Source organism: Sclerotinia sclerotiorum, genomic scaffold, assembly GCF_000146945.2.
Source record: "Sclerotinia sclerotiorum 1980 UF-70 scaffold_3 genomic scaffold, whole genome shotgun sequence".
In the NCBI taxonomy this organism is placed as follows: domain Eukaryota; kingdom Fungi; phylum Ascomycota; class Leotiomycetes; order Helotiales; family Sclerotiniaceae; genus Sclerotinia; species Sclerotinia sclerotiorum.
Window position 1 is genome coordinate 1,361,443 of NW_001820833.1, and position 18,842 is coordinate 1,380,284.

Genomic DNA, 18,842 nt, shown 5'->3' on the forward strand with positions numbered 1-18,842 from the left:
TCACCCGAGCATCAATCCACATATAATAAGATCCCAAGATCCCAAAATTCCAAAATCCATTTTTGGCCCCACATTCTTACTTTTTTGCGACCCTACCTCATGATAAACACACCGCATCATTTCATTAGGACAAAAATTGAATACTCCGTAGATAGATACCTTTGAGTAATTCTTTGATACGTTTCATATTCCTCGGAATGAGCCAGCTGTCAAACAATCATCGTATTCTAGATAAGCCTTTTTACAAATATGTTTGGAACTTTGGAAACGTGGCTATTTTTAGATCGACACGAGGTATGTGGGATCGGAGATATTGTCTGGGTTCGATACGAGATGAAATGGCAATTCGATATTGGTATTGTAAGATAGGATGGGTTTTGATCAAATTACATGATCGATAAGACTGGTGGGCTCGCGAGTATGGATTATGATGTACGTAAATGTTCCTTGGAGTTATATAAAGGGCATTTCTCTTCGCAAGGGATGAATAGTTGATGGGATATAATATGTTTTTATCCCCGTCATGTATCGTTTGTGAAAATACCAAGACAGCTACAGCTAGCGGTACCAAGAGTAAGGTCGACAGTTTAATCCAAACACAGGAAGTATAACTAGCAAAAGCCAATATGAGTACCTCCAACAACGAAGAAGAAATCCTAGTCACAAGTCGCAATAAAGCGCCTTCGATTATCAATGTTAATTCGCATAATGAACGAATATTCGCTCAATTGCCTGATATGATACAGGAAGCTCTTGTTTCCACCGAATGTAAGTTCATCTTCTCAAGTATCCCCCCTTCTTGAAATCTAGGAAACCCATAAAGCTAATCAAATCCACAGTTTCTGCACCGAATTTAAAAATCACCCGTGTACACAATGCGCGCACCATAGATTCTGGATTCATGACACAGCCCATATTCTACATAACACGGAACCACGATTCGGGAATCAGCATGCCAGACATCAACGTAACGGACGAGAACATCCTCTCAAAATTCGGCACCGAATTAACAGCCAATTTCGCGGATATCAAAGCGCATGGCTCAGCAGCATTTTTCCAAAAAGATAATTTGAGTGACGGGGCTACGTATTCGCTGTGTGCGTGTGCGACGGGCTATATATGGGTGTACATATCTCCGAGTAATATTGTGGATGAGAGGGAAGCTGCAGATGAGGGACGGGGGGAATTTTCTCAGGTGGATATACAGATTGGGACGTTTGCGTTGAGAAAACGCGCGATTACTACGATTGAGATTCCGTGTTATTATCGCACTGGAAAGGTATTGGCGCATATGAATGGGGGCTTGGCATTGTTGTGTTCGACGGTTTTGGCGAAGTATTTGAGATTTAGGATGGTGGGGTGTCAGTATGAATATGCGACTGAGACGGCGATTAAGGAGACGCGGAAGGAATTGGCGCATTTACGGGTTGTGGATCCGGGGATTTTTAGAGGGTTAGAGAAGATGTTGAGGGAAATTTGTACGAATGCACCTATGCCGCCTACGAGCGTGGTGAGTCTTATTTCGAGGAGTATGATTAGGGGACGGTGGGAGGTTTGGGGGAATAGAAAGGTTTTGAGGAGGAAATATTCTTTGCACGGGAGAGTTATGCAGAGTTTTGGAAAGGGGGATCTTGATCCCATTGATTTATTGAGTGAGAGCTATAAGGTTTTGAGAATGGAAAAGAAGAGAAGGACTACTGCCGATGCGAGCATCCCATGACATGACACCTCCACGCACGAAAGGAAAGTTGGGTATTTAAGAGACGGGAACCATTATGCGGTCAATGTCTGGAGCTGCATCGTATATTAGCACAGGTAGATGTATTGGCGTACAATTAATGAATAATGAGATATGAATAATGAACAACATAGACTTACCCCATCCAGAATTATACGACTCGAACTCAATGACATTTCCAGCCCCGCTCTTCAATGCAGTCGTCAAGACGCTTGTGCCAGGTGTATTACCATCCGCTGTCGGCAAAAACGCAATAATATTGCTGACTCCGTTGACTACGACGTTCGCATAGCGTTGCGTAGAATCACCATTCAAATGATGAATTCGAATTGTGGTGGTTGTTGCTACGGAGCTACTCACTCCATCTATGGTCAACGTACCGCCAGGACTAGGCCCACCAATATATCCGACTCGGACACCATCCGAGCAACCGGAACATGTGATATTTTTAGCACCGTTAGCGAGGATATTTGTGGCAGCATCGGCTTCTAACCATGCTTCGCTGGGGCCGGTGGTCCATGTTCCTGCCGCGGGGTCGATGATCCAGTTGACTTCGTTGCTCTGTTCACGTTAATTTCTGGGCGACTCATTTGGACAATGGGTTATATACCATGGATGCCTTGGTCCCAGAGATTGTCAATGGGAGCCAGACGTAGGTCGAAGTCATAAGGTTGGATGATTCCCATCGATCTCCCATATACCTATAATTAATTAGCCCTATTTTCTACGAATAACTCTAAAATATTCCCCAAGCCTGAAAATGATCGAGAAAAACTTACATGACAACTCCATTGATGTTAACCACAGCCGCCGTCTGACTGCTATAAGTATTTGACCCAACTGTTGCAAAGTTGGAAAAAGCAGACCAAGGCCCTGATAAATTCGTTGCTGTAGCGTAGACGTTATCGTTTGGAGCTGTTATAGGCAGTCAGTTAATATTTCAACAAATGAAAGATCTAACATTGCCCGTTTTAACGTTCCCAGCTGTGAAATAAGATTGCTGAGAAAACATCCAAGGGCCTGGAGATGAAAAAAAAAATGGACATGCATACACCACCCGGACAAATGACTAGCAAACATAAAATAAGTATCGCCGCTCTTGTATATGGCGGGAGCCTCATAATCAGCAAAAAGGTAAACAGCTGAGACAACCGATGTATAATCGGCGGAAAGCTTGTCAATACGTAAACCGTTTGCTCGCTATATAATCGTCAGAGCTATTTTAACAGAAAAGGGTGAGTGGAAATACATCTTCAGTCAATAAATAACCTGTTCCATCGGTGTCTAACTCCTCGTTAGTGACTGAGGAGATGCAGAGTGTCAGTACTCCATACCTTTAAACACATTGAGATCTCTACTTTGGTAGCCCAATGGTTGGCTTGCTCCTCTGTTTTAATCTTCATTAGCCTTACTAACCCTTGAGTTTCTTTGAGGTCATCACCCTCCATAATAATCGATTCAATTAACTCACAAATATGTATATGATCCACAAACACTGCTGCTGGTTGCAACACCCGCCCTTGCTTCGCCATAATTCGATGAATCAATGTGCATCCACATGACATATTTACCTGTCGCATCATTGTACATTATGTGTGGACGTTCCACAACTCGGTTGGGTCCCAAATCTCCAGACGATTGTAACGTAAGAAGGTAAGAGTTGAATTTCCAGTTCACAAGATCGGTGCTGGAGTAGCAGTTGATTGATTGGAAAGCACTTCCATTGAGTTTATTCTCTCCGGCCCAATAACTGCGATTGGTCAATGGTCAGTCTGGAAGGGCAAGGGGAGCTTTTACTGACTAGGTTGAGCCGACTTGGATAATTCCACCCCCATGGGCTTGGATGTGTTGATTAAGACCAGAAGCTGTCCATGTTGCACCTGATATCTAGAAACGCGTAAGCCTTATCATTCATTCTGAGGGGCGATTCATACAATTTGAAGAGAAGCAAGTACGTAACTGCTCCAAATAGAAAGCAGCAAGAAAACAGTGTGCAACATTTTGAAGATTTTGTGCTCGGTCAATGTACTACTGAACAGGATTCGACATTCGAATTCGGATCAAGACTCCTCTATATACCTCAGACTAGATGCTCCGGCGGTGCCGGATTCAAGATCGAAGTTGGAAAGTATAAGATTTGCTGTTACCCCGATCCAATCAAGCCTAAGTCCTGGCATAATCGCCGGCATCAGTACCTGCTTGATTCAACCTACGGTATTGAGCTAATAATTTTTTTGCGCTCCAATGATATGATTTGTGATTATTGGTTTCCAGTTTCCATGCCATCCATGCCATCGCGCCCGTCGCCCACTATAAACCCCACAATATCTGTCCAAAATATGGGGTAAATCTACATGTGCGAATGGAAACACGAGTTCTGCCCAGGTAGCATTCGTTTAGCGGCAAAATTGAAAAATCTCATGATAAAACAGGCGCAACAAAAGTTACATGAAATGAGACCTCGGAGGAACGATAGAGGCAGCAGTCGAGAGAGCTGGGGGGAATCTCCGGCAGAGGCACCATGTACCCTATTTTTCTTTCAAAAATCTTAACAACCACATCAAGAGAACTACCTCGATGTGATAAGATTTTTGCGATTGAATCATATATCCTCTGGTCCACATACTCTGTGGAAAATATTTTTCCCTTGCAACGTCGGACCACAACTTGTGATAGCACAGTACATATCATCATTTCCCCGCACGCCAGCTTTGATTTGTGGCTTGTTTTCACGTTGCATTGTGGATCTTACCATCTCGGTATTTCATTTCCCGGAAAAAGCTTCGAAATTTGGTCATAGTACATTTCATAGATAATGATAATGATAATGAATACCGGTAGAATCAGGCTACTTTAACAGCGGGTGTCCCCGAAGCAAAGAGGAAAGGAAGAAAGACTTTGAGTCCACCAGTCGTATGAAATGGAAATCATGATATCACGTGTTAAACGTAGCAATCGCCACCAACAAAAACGCTTTCCCATTTTTGTGCCAAAATAACAGGAAAAACACGATAAGAATAGAACGGAATTGAGGTTGTTTTGCACGTGTTTCGAGGATGTGATGAAAATGTTGAAGTGAAAATGAATATGAGAAAATGAAATCAAATGAAACGAAACAAAACGAAAAGGCTCAAATTGTGTTGAAATCACGTGCCAAGGCTGACAATAGCAAACCTGTCTGCTTTAAGACTAGTGCGTCTTCTTTTCCATACGACTCAAACCTCAGCTTGAGGTTCAAAGCATTAAAACATCAAAGCATCAAGCATCAAACATCAATCCACCAACAATTACAGTTATTCTCTCGTTTCTATTCATCCTTTCTGCATCTATGAGAATCTTTCTTCGAACTAAAACTTTTAGTATCTTTATCGTCAACTTACATTGGGCTCTCACACTGATCGACTTCACACCATTCGTGGCTGTGCTGCTGCGGGCGACATACTTGAGAAATTGATTATTGACGATCAAATTGTGCTGAAATGATGGCCAAGTCGATAACTTTATCTTGATAACCTAGCCCAAGGCGCTTCTGCGGCGCTTCGTCATCCAGATCATCAATTCTGCCTTTTATGTGGACACAATTTCATCAATGCCGTTCAACTAAGGCTCAATATCATCTTGGCCCCAATCTTCACAGGAGGCGTCTAAATCCAATTAGAAATTACCTTTGACGGCAAGGTTTCTTCTTAGCACGAACCATAACGGCATGCTAAATCAATACCGAAATATAAGCAAACTATTTTTATTTAAACTTTCTCCGTTTTGTAAGAAGATTTCTTGGCAATCTATTTGCTTTTCAAAATATAGATCTTTCGCTTGAAGCTTCTAGACTCATGAAATAAGTTCTTAATGTCTTCGCTGGGTATATGAAAGGGGCTCCCTTGAGTGCGGGACGTCCCGGCCAAGTCCCCGTTGATATATTCACTGCCCTTTCACGTCGCTCTTCCATGTCATGAATCACATCTTATACTTCTTCTACGAACTTTAACAATCCTTAGAAGTTTTTGCTGTGGCATTGACATAGTCGGAAAAATACGGAACACTGAGTCCCTCAAATACTGCATACATTGCTAGGTTAGGCCGTTTGCCATCCTTAAAGCTACCCGGGAGCTCCTTGAAGCCAAGTCTCAGTAGTTAAATCCAACTTGGCTCCGACGAGTTCAAAGTACCGGGAGCTTGATGATCATCCTTTGGGTTGATGGGTGTCGCCTTGAGACCCTAATTGAGGCTCCTCATCTGAAGTCTCTTATCTCTTGGTTTTCCACTTTTTTTCAGTTTCGGGCATATTTTCATTGTTTCCTTTGTGTTACGACAAACTTGGCCATCAAAAGCTCCATTTGGTGTCGTTTTAGTTATATTTTCGACATCTTGGATCCTTGGTAGTAATTACGAGACAGATGGGTGCTCCACTGCGACAAGATTATCGCCTCCAGTACGTGTGGACACGAAATCTTCAAAATGAGGTCGTCATCCCGCATCTGTCAAATACGTATCCAGAGTCACTTTTCCTAACTTCATTGCACTTTTCCTAACCTCGGTTAACTACATTAGAGCACTAATACAATACGAACTGCTCTCTCGACGGAAGTAGTTGAATGTTTATGTGTTCACCGGACTAACTCTCATTATCTCCTCGTTCGCACATTTCAATCTTTTTCTTTTTATCATCAACATCTTGAAAATCTAGACTGCTGGCTCAGTCCCACACAGCCAAAATGGTGTCTCCCAACTTTTCAGCAAGCTCATCGATGGAAAACATTATTGGAAGAGATTTCAGGGACGATGACGTTGAACATGCCCTCAAGGAAATGCCAGAGAAGGAAGAACCCATTCAGACACTTACTTTCTCGGAGCGATTAAAGCATTTCACTTATGGTATTTAAACATCAGGAGTCCTCACGTAATTTGCATTACTAACTTTTAAAAGCTTGGTACGCATCTACGATGTCAACGGGAGGAGTAGCCTTTACTCTTTCTGTCCTTCCCATAGAGTCGGATGCACTCATCACACTCGGCAAGGCCTTGTTTGTTATCAATATCATGGCTTTTTTGGCTATCACCGGTCTCATGATCACTCGCTTCGTAATTCACCCTGGAACATTCATCCACTCGTTCACGAACCCTCATGAGGGATTCTTTTTCGCTACAGGGTGGCTCACTTTAGCCACAATGATGACGAACACTACTGCATATGGTATTCCAAACACTGGCCCTTGGCTCATCGGTGCTCTTCGATTAGCTTTCTGGACGTATACCGTTTGTGCCACAGTCCTCGCCATCGTCTACTACCACGTCCTTTTCACAGTCAAGAAACTTGTCATTACCAATGTCCTACCTGGTTGGGTTCTTCCAATCTTCCCTGCCATGTTAGTCGGTACTCTCGCGTCTGCCATCGCCAAAACACAACCTGTAGAATCCGCGGCACAAATGTTGGTGGCTGGTCTCACATTTCAAGGTCTTGGAATGATGTTAGCTATCATGATGTACGGGATCTACTTTGGTCGACTTCTCACTTCTGGGCTTCCTGTCGATGCTTCCCGACCTGCCATGTTCATTGCAGTTGGACCACCTTCTTTCACGGCTCTTGCACTCATTGGTATGGCCCAAGACGCAACAGTTACCAAAGTCTTCACCGAATACTACAATCTTCCAGGCATTACAAATCCAGCTGCGATTCCTGATATGTTACAACTCGGTGCTCTTCTTTCAGCGATCTTCCTCTGGGCTCTGGCATTCTGGTTCTTCGCCATCGCAACCTTCGCAGCAATTGAAGCATTTAACAGAAATGACTTCCATCTAAATTGGTATGCATATGTATTCCCAAATGTGGGGTTTACTATCGCCACTGTTAAGATCGGAGAAAGATTAAACAGCGGTCCAATTCTAGCAGTAGGAACTGGGATGGGAGTTGTGTTATTCCTGTTATGGATTTCGATTGTATTTGCTCACATCAAAGCTGTTTCACAAAAGAAGATAATGTGGCCCGGAAAGGATGAAGACGCTCACTGAAGAATTCTCGGATGCAATGATGGATTTTAGCGATAAGGTGTATAGTCATTCTTTACAAAAGCCGACCATGGGACTTTGGCACCCTAAAGGTTTAATGGGCATAGGATAGCGGGCGTTAAAGTTATAATTAGAAGGATACAGGTCATAGATTTTATGTACATTGGACTGGTATAGAACTGGATGGGTGGACTTTACATGTAAAATATTACAGATTTCTTTCATTCAATATACAAATACCACAGGGTCCCTCACCAAAATATGATCCTGGGATTTTCAATTATGTGATGAGTAAGGAATTGATAGATTTTGGTTGGACCATTCTGTCCGGATCCACTCATGGCTGGACTTGTGAAAAGTGGGTATATATACTTTTCTCTCTTGGTTAAGGGGCTATGGAAAATCATCGGGTTTCACCAGAGGAAAGAACTAAGAGCATTAGCTCAAGCACACAGTCGTGTGGAGGTTTGAGAATAACCCCAAAGGTTTCCATATATAGATCGAACACTGACTTGAGGCAATTAGATTCCTCGTTCGTCTCACCAAAATCGTGAAGTTTTGCTTGTCAATTAATTGACACAAATCAACTTTGAGATGATACCATCCAACAAGACATGCTCGAGCCATGATAATAACAATGCATGCTTCAGCACGACCCCAAGTTTGGCGCTGGCATTTATGGATCCTGTGAGAAGAATCAATTGATTTACTCGGTCGGTATTTGAGGACTAATTGCGGGAAGAGCCGAAAATATGTTGTTGACTTGTTCATCATTTGTCCGGATAATCACAAGCGATCTGAACCCCTTCCCCCGAACACCCCGCACTTTGATGGATGTTGAAAAGTTGATGATCTTCATCGTTCGGCATCGACCGGTAACTTTATTTGCACGGTTGAAGACTTGTCTTTAATTACTTTAATACCCTGTCTAAAGAGGGCCCCAGAGATCCGGGGTAATTGAAGCCGACAGCTTCGAGATTTTCGCGGCAATGCCCCACGGTACGGAGATCAAAAGTAAGGATGCAGGTACATAGCGGATGACGTTGTGAGGATGGGGGGATGGCGTGAGTATGTGTTTAAATCCCAATATTATAATTGAAGATTCGGAATGAGTTTGAGTATTCAATAGATACTGATCGCTACTTTTTCATGATGATTTTATCAAAAGAAATTTCCTGGTCATTATTACCTGTGTTTGTGCAAGCTGCCACGGTAAATTATTCAATACCTTCCACAGCACCTACCAGTGCAATAAAACTTGCTCCTGCTCCTGTGGGTTTATCGTATGTTTTTTAATTTCACGATATTTCCAATTCGAGTCAGAATTCAATGTTGATACTTACATTTTAACAGTTTTGAGTTCTTTGCGTATCCTGCATATTTCAAAAATGTTACAGCCACAAATCAATGTTTGGCGAATTTCAAAGATTTGAGTGGAACATGGCCTCCTATTCGAATTGGTGGTACTACACAGTATGTACATGTCCTTAAGAGATGAGAAATTATTGGTTTTAATGGAAATTCATAGAGATCGTGCAACTTATGATTCGGATATAAGTGCATATGTCGCCTACAATGTTAATTCATCTGTTGACGCACCCGCTTCATTAAAATTTGGTCCTAATTTCATGAAACTTGCTTCTACATATCCAGGAACTGTTGTATTGGGTATTTTCTCTTTTCTCCTTCGTACTCTAATATGAAGGAAATAATTATCTCATCTGACTAATATCACAGGACTCAATCGTGGCCTTAATAATATCACAAATACTATTGCTGCAGCAAAATATGCAAAGGGTAGTATGAAAAATTTAAAGGCCATGGAACTTGGTAATGAGCCAGAATGTATGTTCATTTTAAAATCTCCCATTCTCTAACCATTAACACATCGAAAATAAATCTAATCTATCCATTCAGATTACGTTAGTGATGGCCAACCCATTGCCTTTCCCTCCTGGACTCCCGCTATCGACGCCGCCTCTCAAAATAACTGGGACATCCTAGTTGGAAAAGCTCTCGGCGCCACTGACTTCATTCAAGCTGGAAACTCCAATAAGGCACCACCTACTTGGGGAGCTGCGGAACTTATCGCTAGTGGAAATGCTACTGTGAGAACTTATGTTAAGGATTATGCGCATCATAATTATCCGGGAGGAAATGTACAGACTTTGATGAGTCATAGTGGGATCGTTAGTAATTTGGAACTGATCGGAACGGATAGGAAGGCTGCGACTGATGTAGGGAAGGAATATGTATTGGGAGAGACGAATTCAGGTTTGTGGTGACTTTCTTATGTTGTTTTATTTCATCGGCGTTTTCTTGCCCTACTTTCTTCTGAAAGTCCTGGACCACTAAATGAGGTGGTAGTTGAAGATGTTATGGAAAGCTAACAAACTCATTTGTAGCCTCCGGCGGTGGTGCTGCAACCGTCTCTCCAACTTTCGGCGCAGCCATTTGGACCCTTGATTACGCCCTTCAAGCCACCGTTTTGAATATCACTACCATATACTATCACCATGGAACCATCGGTGCCTGCTACTATTGTTGGTGGGGACAATACGACGCCGGTACTCCTTACTACGGAGCCTGGCTCGCAGCATCTGCTTTTGCCGGATCATCCTACATCCAACAAATCGATGCCGGTACTACTAATTACGGTATTTACGTACTTTACAATAAGAATAAAGCGCCCGTAAAAGCTGTATTGATTAACAGTGATTATTATGATGGAACAGGCACAAGAGGAAGTGAAACTTTTGTACTTGCAGGGTTAAAAGCGGGGAAAGAAACAAAGTCGAAGAGGTTGACTGCGGGAAGTGCGTTGAGTAGGGTTGATCGGGGATCTAATCCGTCGTTTGGAGGTCAAGTTGTTGCTAATAGTACTTGTGTTATTGAAGGGGAGGAGACTTTTGAAAGGGTAAAGGTGGGAAGTTCTGGTATTGCTGAATTTACCGTTGCGGCTAGTGAGGCGTTGTTGGTATATTTTTGAGATGGGTGGTAGGATGAGGCGGACGTTGGGATGGGATGAGATGGGTCTGGAGGAAAGGGATGATAGTTGAAAGATAGGAAGCCAATGAATCGAAAGAATATAACCTGTACTCTACATTAACCTCTACGGATTTGCAGTGCGAGCACACTGAATGGGTTTGATACGATTCTAGATGACTGTCCAACTGGGTCATTTATAACTTAGAAGCTCCCTGAGTCACTTTGTGAATCTATTATAATCAATTTATTCGGGTGATTTCCCTACAAATTCATCAAGACAACAACCAAAGTCGCAAATCTTCTTCCAACCCCACCAATATCAAAATTCGTTTCTACTATTCAACTTCATCACAACATTATATGTTATCCATCAGCGTACAAAACTACAATACAACTTCTGAGTACAAGTCCAGGTGTCAGGGCCCTTTCAGGTTCCACGACTTTCTCTACACTCGGGTTACTGTACAGAGTATAGTACGACCTCAGGAAGAATATCGATATTCTTCGTGTTGGTTTGCAAGTATCTTCCAAACCAATAAAGCCACTCGGCTAGACATGGGGTAAATTACGAGACAACAGCATTACTCAAATCTCGTGCAAAAATCCCTTTAGATTTAAAGAAGAAACAGAACTTGTCCGTCAAATTCAATGTCGTGTATTAATAGGGTCTATCAAAGAATCAATCATAAACAGCTTTTAAAAGATCACTCCCTTTCATCACCAATTCTATCACCCCTCTAACAGATATCTCCAAAACTTCGAACTAATCAATCTAGATCTCAGCACACCTTGCCCACATGACCAAACCCTCGACCTAAAAATTCCCCACACAAGCCATCAAAATGTGCAAAAGATTCATCTCCTAGATCTACTACCAAGTAATTATGCCAACCTGAATTTCTGCACAAATTTGAAAAATTGTTCGTGGGCAGAGAAATCATGATCAGGAGTATTTTGTAATACTCGGGCCTTCCTATGTGAGGATGAAATGTGACGTGTTTGGTGAGTGTGCTGGGTGTAGGGATGAGAAGGAGATGGAGATGGGGATGGAGGAGAAACAGAGGGGTAGGTATTAGGATGGGAGGTTGAGCGGAGGGAAAATGTGTAGTAGGTAAGTGGATGATTTGTTTGGGTTTAAAGCGCTAAGTCTGGTATGTGGTATCTGCATTGCTGAGGTGTAGATGGATGGATTGTTCTTGAAGGGGTGCTTGAGAGTAGATATGTTTATATTAGGGTTGAAAATTAAAGATAAGAGAACTAATAGTCTTTCATATGATATTTCTTGCTCGCTTAGACATATTATCACTGGCTTCCAAGGTCCGTTTTCGAGAAACAGGCCCGCCACTCTCCCCACTAATGTTTCCAGACCTTCCAAACTGAACCAATACACGAGCAATGCACACACTTCTTTGATAATTGTAAGCAGCCTTGTCATATCCAGGACGCAGAGAAAGATTGCGAGCGGCACTACCTAGCTTTACGAAATCATTGATTAATAGCGAATTGATCTCGGCACCATATCTAAACGTATTAGCCCACTTAATCAGCTTGGCCATGTCGGAAATGGGCCATCGGATTTTCTCCTCCAATAACTCGACAGTCTTCTCGGAATCGAGCGGGTCGTAGAACAATAAGGCAGAACACCATGGTGTTGTAGCATCGAACAACTTAGTATTCGACGTACGAACACAATCAGCAAGAGTTAATAACTTAATGGCTAAGCTTTTGTGTTCGTAAACGGTTGGACTTATCGTCATGGCCCCGTTTAGCCACTCGACAAGCTTCGACTCAAGTATCTTCGGAATTGCCAAGTTGTCTTTGAGTTGCTGACTTAGTTCTCGAGATCTCAAGTTGGCGAGATATTCTTCATCTGAGCCCACGTCGAAATCCGCTTCGATGGATATCATGTCCTCCTCGACACCGCCCACTTCCACTTCGTCACCCAATGGCACCTCAGCACTGGAAGAGAAGATGCCATGTAATACCGGTGCAGGGTTCGGGTCAACTGGAGACCGGTTCGGTGTCTCTGCAATCGCCTCTTCGATAGTGTTGGCGGGTAGCACTTCCCTTCCGAGTGTGATCGGTGGTGACCGAGGAACTTGCACTTCCGGTATTGGCAGAGCAGGATTATCGGCATATGGTGGCGGTTGTTTGTCTTGTCGAGGATGATACCTAAATCTACTCCAGTCCACTTCCATACCCCCACGTTGAACGTACATTTCCTTCATGTCAATTTTGTGTGTGGCGACACCAGTGTTGCTTAAACGCTTGCAAATTTCTTTCAGACCCTCCCGCGCGTAATCACTCGGCTTGATGTATACGCTGAAGATGGATGTGTGAGATAGGGATTCGAAGCTACGAATCAATTGGTTTGAGGTGTGGCCGCTGGGCCTAACGATCGCAGATGTGTTCTTCATAATGACGAATCCTGTCGCTGTCAGGTTGAATGGTACCAGGATGACATGTCCTGATTCGCTTATGCCGGCTTCGTGAAGTGCAGAGGCGTCGGGAAAAATTGAGTCATTGGGGAGTGGTGAGTCGTCGGCGTCCAGTTTTGACAGAGGCATAGGGGCATTTGCGAAATTGGCGTTTGGCGGAACAACCAACAACATCTCCAGCGGTTGAGTCTCGCCGGCAACCCTGACAGACGCCATAAGAGAAAAGTGTATGTGAACATGTCCTTCCATATCATAACCTGCCTCCATAATAAATTCAGGCCGCTGCTTGTTACGGTGCAAACAAGAACCTAGTGTCAAAGGCTTTCCTGCTGAATTTTTCCACGCTACAAACACTCTCTCGCGAAGCAGAGTTTGTAGCTGAGGTTTCTCAATCTGAACAGACATGATTCTATTCCTGCAGCCATAATTAGCGAGAGACTTAGTGAAAGAAGAACAATGCTGTTCCTCACACGGTACGTGGGATCACTATTGTGATCCAGACTATGAGCAGCTTTGATGCTTTGAATAAAACGAGATCGAGTACTGATCAATAAATGTTAATGTGTGAAGTGGTGGGCGATTCACATTAATATATGTCAAAGAAGGTAACCATGTCACTATGCAGATCGTGTCGAGGCTATTCCAATAGCAGATGCATAACTGGTTAAGGATGTTCACGTTGACTATTGATAAAATCCATCCCCTCGGCCACGAATAAGGTAGATTTGGACTTGAATATGACCATGGGTCCTCTTCACATGCCCGGCACGCCAGACATTGCAATGAGGATCAAGCACGAAGCATAAGGCTAAGGCTGTCATCTCCCGCACAAGCTATAATAGCAAGCACTTCTATTTTAAAAAAGATTCCTCCTCAGTAATAATAGCTAGTATTTACGGTACTTGTTGCAGACATAACCACCACCATATATCGTGCCAGGGTTGTTCCAACAAATGCTGAAGGACGTAACCACAGCCATAAAATGTGATGGGATTGTTCAACCACCGACCATAGAACATGATGGTGATTTTGTTCAACCACTGACCATAGAACATGATGGAGTTGGTATCCCAACTACTGACCATAGAACATGATGGGGTTGTTAAACTACCGATCATAGAACATGACGGGGTTGTTCAATCATGGGCACAGAATATGAGTGATAATGGTTACGCTCTTCAGCATTTGCTGTTTAGAACAGATCGCGTCAGGGTCGTTCGTCGGGGTGAGGACGTTACCACCACACTTCGCGTTTCCATGGTGAATGAAGGAGAGTAGATATGGCGATGGAAAATTAAAAGGGCGATGAAAATCGAAACGGCGATGGAAAATTGAAGTGGCGATGAAACATTGTGATGTTCGATGGAGAAGAAAGCGAAGAACGGAGGACTCGTGTATTATATAAGTACGCGCCCAATGCGGGGACTAATTAAGTCTAGCCCGCTCAAATGGCGTGGAGAACAGAAAAGGAAGGTGGATACACGCGGGGTTTCTTGCTGGAAATATCCCCACATCACAGTGTAAATTGCCGTCCAGTGGTGTTTGGCTCGATGAGCATTCGTTGGATAGTGGAGCATCTCAGATTAACGTGTTACGTGGTGGAATTCCGCATGTGATAAGTTGCGTCTCTACAGTTGACCAATCATTAACTACTCCATACTTCCTACACTACCAACTACAGATCCACAACAACCAAGCAAACTCACCACCCCTCTTTTCTCTCAACGGACGACAAGATTTGTATATTGAAAAACCTGAAGACAATTCATCAATCAATAACCCAACTAGGTCGCTTAGCTCAGTTGGTTAGAGCGTGGTGCTAATATGTTCTCTGTACAAGCAGTGAGATTTAAACGCCAAGGTCGCGAGTTCGACCCTCGTAGTGATCAATTACTTTTTGCTCCATTCAAGAGCATCATTTTGACACAAAAATAGCCACAATTAGTTCAAAATTGAAGAAGTTGTGATGGATTGAAGTTGGGGAGTTGGGAAATTTGGAGGGGGAGAGTCTCTAGGCTTAGTGGGGTAAAGGAATATCACATTTTTATTTATTCAATAATATTTATGGGAATCTAACTGATGAAGATTTATCGAGGATGCCTATCTGTATCTTTGCAAAGTGTTTTGCTTTGATTTTACTTTTCGTGTGTTGAGATATTTGTGTGCGGAGTACGAAGGATGGATTTGTGATTAGGTGCAGCTGAAAATTTTTTCTTAGGTGGAGAATTACCAACCAACGAGCTGCGGGAACCAATATAGAGAATTCTCCCAAGTGGAGCAGCAACTTGGAGGGGTAATGAAATTAATGTGATGCTTTTCTATCAAGAATCAAGATGATTCATATACGTATTATCTCAGTATTTCGTAGAGTGACTTCGAAAATGGAATGATGATAAGCAGTCCACAACTGTAATTTGATACTGCTATTTCGGCCCTAAAGTTTTGTTCGCTTTTTCTATTATGAGCCGTACGGGCAGAAAGTATAAGATTCTGGACAAAACTTTCTACAGACTGAGAGGGAATAACCCAGTAGTCTCTTAACTTTGGGCTTTTATACTTTCCGCCAGCATAGATAAGCAAACTTCAATGATGGCCATTAAGCTGTAGACAGCTTTCAAATCGAAACTCATATTCAGTGATAGCTATGTTCCATCTTCAAAATGGCACATCCACATCCTTATCCACTTTCATGAACAACATCCACACCTCATCAGTCTATCAGAACCTCAATATCCCTCCCACCCGTACGGAGTACACAACACAGTCTATCCATCCAAAAGTAAATTCCCTCACTTCCCCATCATAACAGCATCTACAACACAAAAACCAACCAGTGAATCAAAAGATATATGGCTAAGGGCCTAATCCGGGATTGAACCGGAGACCTCTTACAATTTTGGTCTACCCAAAGCAAGAATTCTACCACTGAACTATCAGGCCAATATGCTTAGTCATTTACTGATGAACGAATTAGGTTTTTTAGGTAGATGAAGGAATTGATCTAATCGAGGAGGAAAAGAGGGGCTAGTAACGTTTAATACTTACCCCTCCATTAGTTTTAGTTTTCACATCAATATTCTTCCAGAGTTTTTACACTCTTTGATTAGATGATATAAGCGAACTCTTTCAAAGGGTCTAATCGGCCGTTTCTAAATAACATATTTATAGTTATTATCAAAATATATTTTATTGTCACGAACCACGACTAAGATTACGCGATAAAGTCAAGTATCGGTGTTTAGGTCGCCGATTACCGGGAGGTTCCTTATCGCCCGCGATAAGGAACCTAGGAATCCTAGGACAAGTGTCCTGGGAGATCAGGCTTAGCTAGGATAGTAGGCTTCCTAAGACAGTAATCGTCCCAGGATAATCGTCCCAGGATTAGTGTCCTGGGGCATATAGGGTCACGTGATGTAACCTCTAGGAGCGCAGGCTCCTCAGGGCTCCTGAAAGGGGATCATTATATAGTTAGAATAGTTTCATAGTATAGGAGCTTCGTGCTCAACTTAGTTATCAATTAGTTTACCTACATTCTACTTGATCTAGTAACGACTTCACTCCCAAGTGAATACCAGTGATAAAAGCCTTAACCCACAACTACCAACCAGACAAACCTCAGGCAGCCGCTGTGTTACGAGGTTTGCCGTCTAGATCACGTAGAAGTGCTCTAGGCTCTCGAGGTGGTTTATAACTAGGCGTCAAGCAGGAACTTAAAGTAATGACAATAATGCAATTCGTAACTAATAGTAGAGTATACTAAATGATTGATCTTGAGCACGAAGCTCTATACAAAGGAAATCCATACTGAATATATAGATATTCATGCTCCCTTGGATCCTTTTGGATCCTCAAGCTCCAAAAGCTCCAAGTCACGTGTTTTCTGACAGTGCGTGCGCATACGATCTTCAGGTGACCAAGATCACATACTAATTCGATGAAATCTGATCGTGTTTGCACAAGGCCTAAGCTCTCCTAATTAATCAGTTTGCTACCATCGTAACACCATCAATCCTAATGGTGAATCGTGGCACTCCTCTTAAATCATGCCGAAATATACCGGAAATTCCGGCATTTAGCTTTCATCTGATAAACCTTCACAATTCCGGCACAAAATCTATGAGGAAAAAACTCTGTGTCTGACTGCTACCGGGATTGTTTGGTAGAATTAGGTTCTGTATTACATTTGACATCTAGCACATCTCCCATTTGTAGTAGCAAGCACTCTAGGAACCTCACCACCCCACCCCCACTCCACCCCCACTCCACCCCCACTCCACTAGCGCGACTACATCCTACCTTGTGCCCCAGCACCCTTTCCCCTCCAAATAAAAAAGATTGACCACCACCCTGAATTCCCAGCTTCAAACTGGGTATGGAAGGACAGAAAGTTCTGAGAGAACCTTCTAATAGGAATCGAACCAATATCTCCGGAATCAAAATCCGACGTGCTAACCATTACACCATAGAAGGGGTATCGGGTCATATGACTAATTGTTATGTAGTAGGTCTCAATTTTAATATATATTCGGTTCCGCAACAGAGTATAGCGAACTACAAAGGCTAAAGGACTTGCCTTATAATAAAAAATCCTATATTTATTATAAATAAAGAAAATAATTACTTTTAAGTATTTGAAAAGATGTTATAAGTCTAATACTCTACTTCTAGACTATCTTGTTATTAGGTTTGTGTTACACCCGTTGCGATAGAATGTCACATGACCTTGAAAACACGTGATGGAACGGTGAGGAACGGACGTTCCTAGGAACAATCAGGAACGCCCGCTCCTGACTAGCCATCGGCACAAAGGTCTATATAATCAGGATGGATTTCCTTTGTATAGAGCTTCGTGCTCAAAATCAATCATTTAGTATACTCTACTATTAGTTACGAATTGCATTATTGTCATTACTTTAAGTTCCTGCTTGACGCCTAGTTATAAACCACCTCGAGAGCCTAGAGCACTTCTACGTGATCTAGACGGCAAACCTCGTAACAAAATCCTTTATAAATTGAAAATTGAAAAGTTTAAGATTATAGATTTCAATGAAATGAATTTCAAAAAATCTGAAATTTTTAGAATTGAATTTTAATTATATAATAAATCTCTAATCCAAATTTTATTAAATTCTATCAATTAATTGTAAAGTTATCAATAGGTGAAAATCATGATTTTTGATATAAAAAGGTGGTCCAAAAGAGGGGTGGTCCAAAAGTAGGGTACTAGACTTACCTGGTAATTTTACCCGTGAATCAGTGCAGCAATTCCAGCTTCTCTGTGATGTATATATAGATGCTAGGAGACATCGGAATTTATCTTATAAATACCATTCCAAAATAATAATTTCTGAATAAAAGAAGTCCTCAATCTTCAAGTCCGATATTGACTTCTTCTCACCAAAGCCACCAACAGCAAACCGAACCATATAAAGATTTCCTAAACCTCCAGGTGCATACAACTTCAAGCTATCTTCAATCTTCAGCCCTATGAACCATTTGTTGCACATCTCATTACCGCCAATCCTGTTTCTCTTAAGATACTAGAAGTCTATCATCACATCACTGGCATTATCAACAGCATCATTTCCAACCCAAAAACCAAGGAAACTCTTAGACATGCAACAAAATAGTCTCTACCATCACTATCTACATCACTCTCCAGCCAAAATCCA

General features: G+C 42.3%; 5 protein-coding genes and 3 non-coding genes across 8 annotated transcripts; 4 read left to right on the plus strand and 4 right to left on the minus strand.

Moving 5' to 3' along the window:
* Positions 1–249: 249 nt before the first annotated feature.
* SS1G_02617 (predicted protein) lies at positions 250–1,457 on the plus strand (the record flags this gene model as incomplete). The annotated part of the gene is made up of 4 exons (XM_001596347.1): positions 250–360; positions 747–768; positions 840–1,365; positions 1,409–1,457. 4 exons carry the CDS (start codon positions 250–252, stop codon positions 1,455–1,457), a joined length of 708 nt encoding a protein of 235 aa, XP_001596397.1.
* Positions 1,458–1,756: 299 nt separating this feature from the next.
* SS1G_02618 (hypothetical protein) lies at positions 1,757–4,478 on the minus strand (the record flags this gene model as incomplete). The annotated part of the gene is made up of 11 exons (XM_001596348.1): positions 1,757–1,794; positions 1,879–2,299; positions 2,349–2,439; positions 2,518–2,653; positions 2,791–2,938; positions 2,988–3,022; positions 3,073–3,125; positions 3,210–3,488; positions 3,818–3,901; positions 4,187–4,266; positions 4,365–4,478. 11 exons carry the CDS (start codon positions 4,476–4,478, stop codon positions 1,757–1,759), a joined length of 1,479 nt encoding a protein of 492 aa, XP_001596398.1.
* Positions 4,479–6,453: 1,975 nt separating this feature from the next.
* Positions 6,454–7,747, plus strand: SS1G_02619 (hypothetical protein; the record flags this gene model as incomplete). Its single annotated transcript, XM_001596349.1, has 2 exons — positions 6,454–6,613; positions 6,666–7,747. The coding sequence occupies 2 exons, from the start codon at positions 6,454–6,456 to the stop codon at positions 7,745–7,747; spliced, it is 1,242 nt and encodes a 413-aa protein (XP_001596399.1).
* Positions 7,748–8,896: 1,149 nt separating this feature from the next.
* On the plus strand, positions 8,897–10,894 carry SS1G_02620 (hypothetical protein; the record flags this gene model as incomplete). Its single annotated transcript, XM_001596350.1, has 7 exons — positions 8,897–9,027; positions 9,098–9,217; positions 9,273–9,412; positions 9,482–9,589; positions 9,662–10,018; positions 10,150–10,721; positions 10,871–10,894. 7 exons carry the CDS (start codon positions 8,897–8,899, stop codon positions 10,892–10,894), a joined length of 1,452 nt encoding a protein of 483 aa, XP_001596400.1.
* Positions 10,895–12,000: 1,106 nt separating this feature from the next.
* Positions 12,001–13,575, minus strand: SS1G_02621 (predicted protein; the record flags this gene model as incomplete). The annotated part of the gene is made up of 1 exon (XM_001596351.1): positions 12,001–13,575. The coding sequence occupies one exon, from the start codon at positions 13,573–13,575 to the stop codon at positions 12,001–12,003; it is 1,575 nt and encodes a 524-aa protein (XP_001596401.1).
* Positions 13,576–14,957: 1,382 nt separating this feature from the next.
* Positions 14,958–15,059, plus strand: SS1G_14691. Its single transcript has one exon. It is a non-coding gene; the product is annotated as a tRNA-Ile (tRNA).
* A 968-nt stretch (positions 15,060–16,027) lies between these two features.
* SS1G_14601 lies at positions 16,028–16,110 on the minus strand. The gene has a single exon. It is a non-coding gene; the product is annotated as a tRNA-Pro (tRNA).
* Positions 16,111–17,568: 1,458 nt separating this feature from the next.
* Positions 17,569–17,640, minus strand: SS1G_14661. Its single transcript has one exon. It is a non-coding gene; the product is annotated as a tRNA-Gln (tRNA).
* Positions 17,641–18,842: the final 1,202 nt, after the last annotated feature.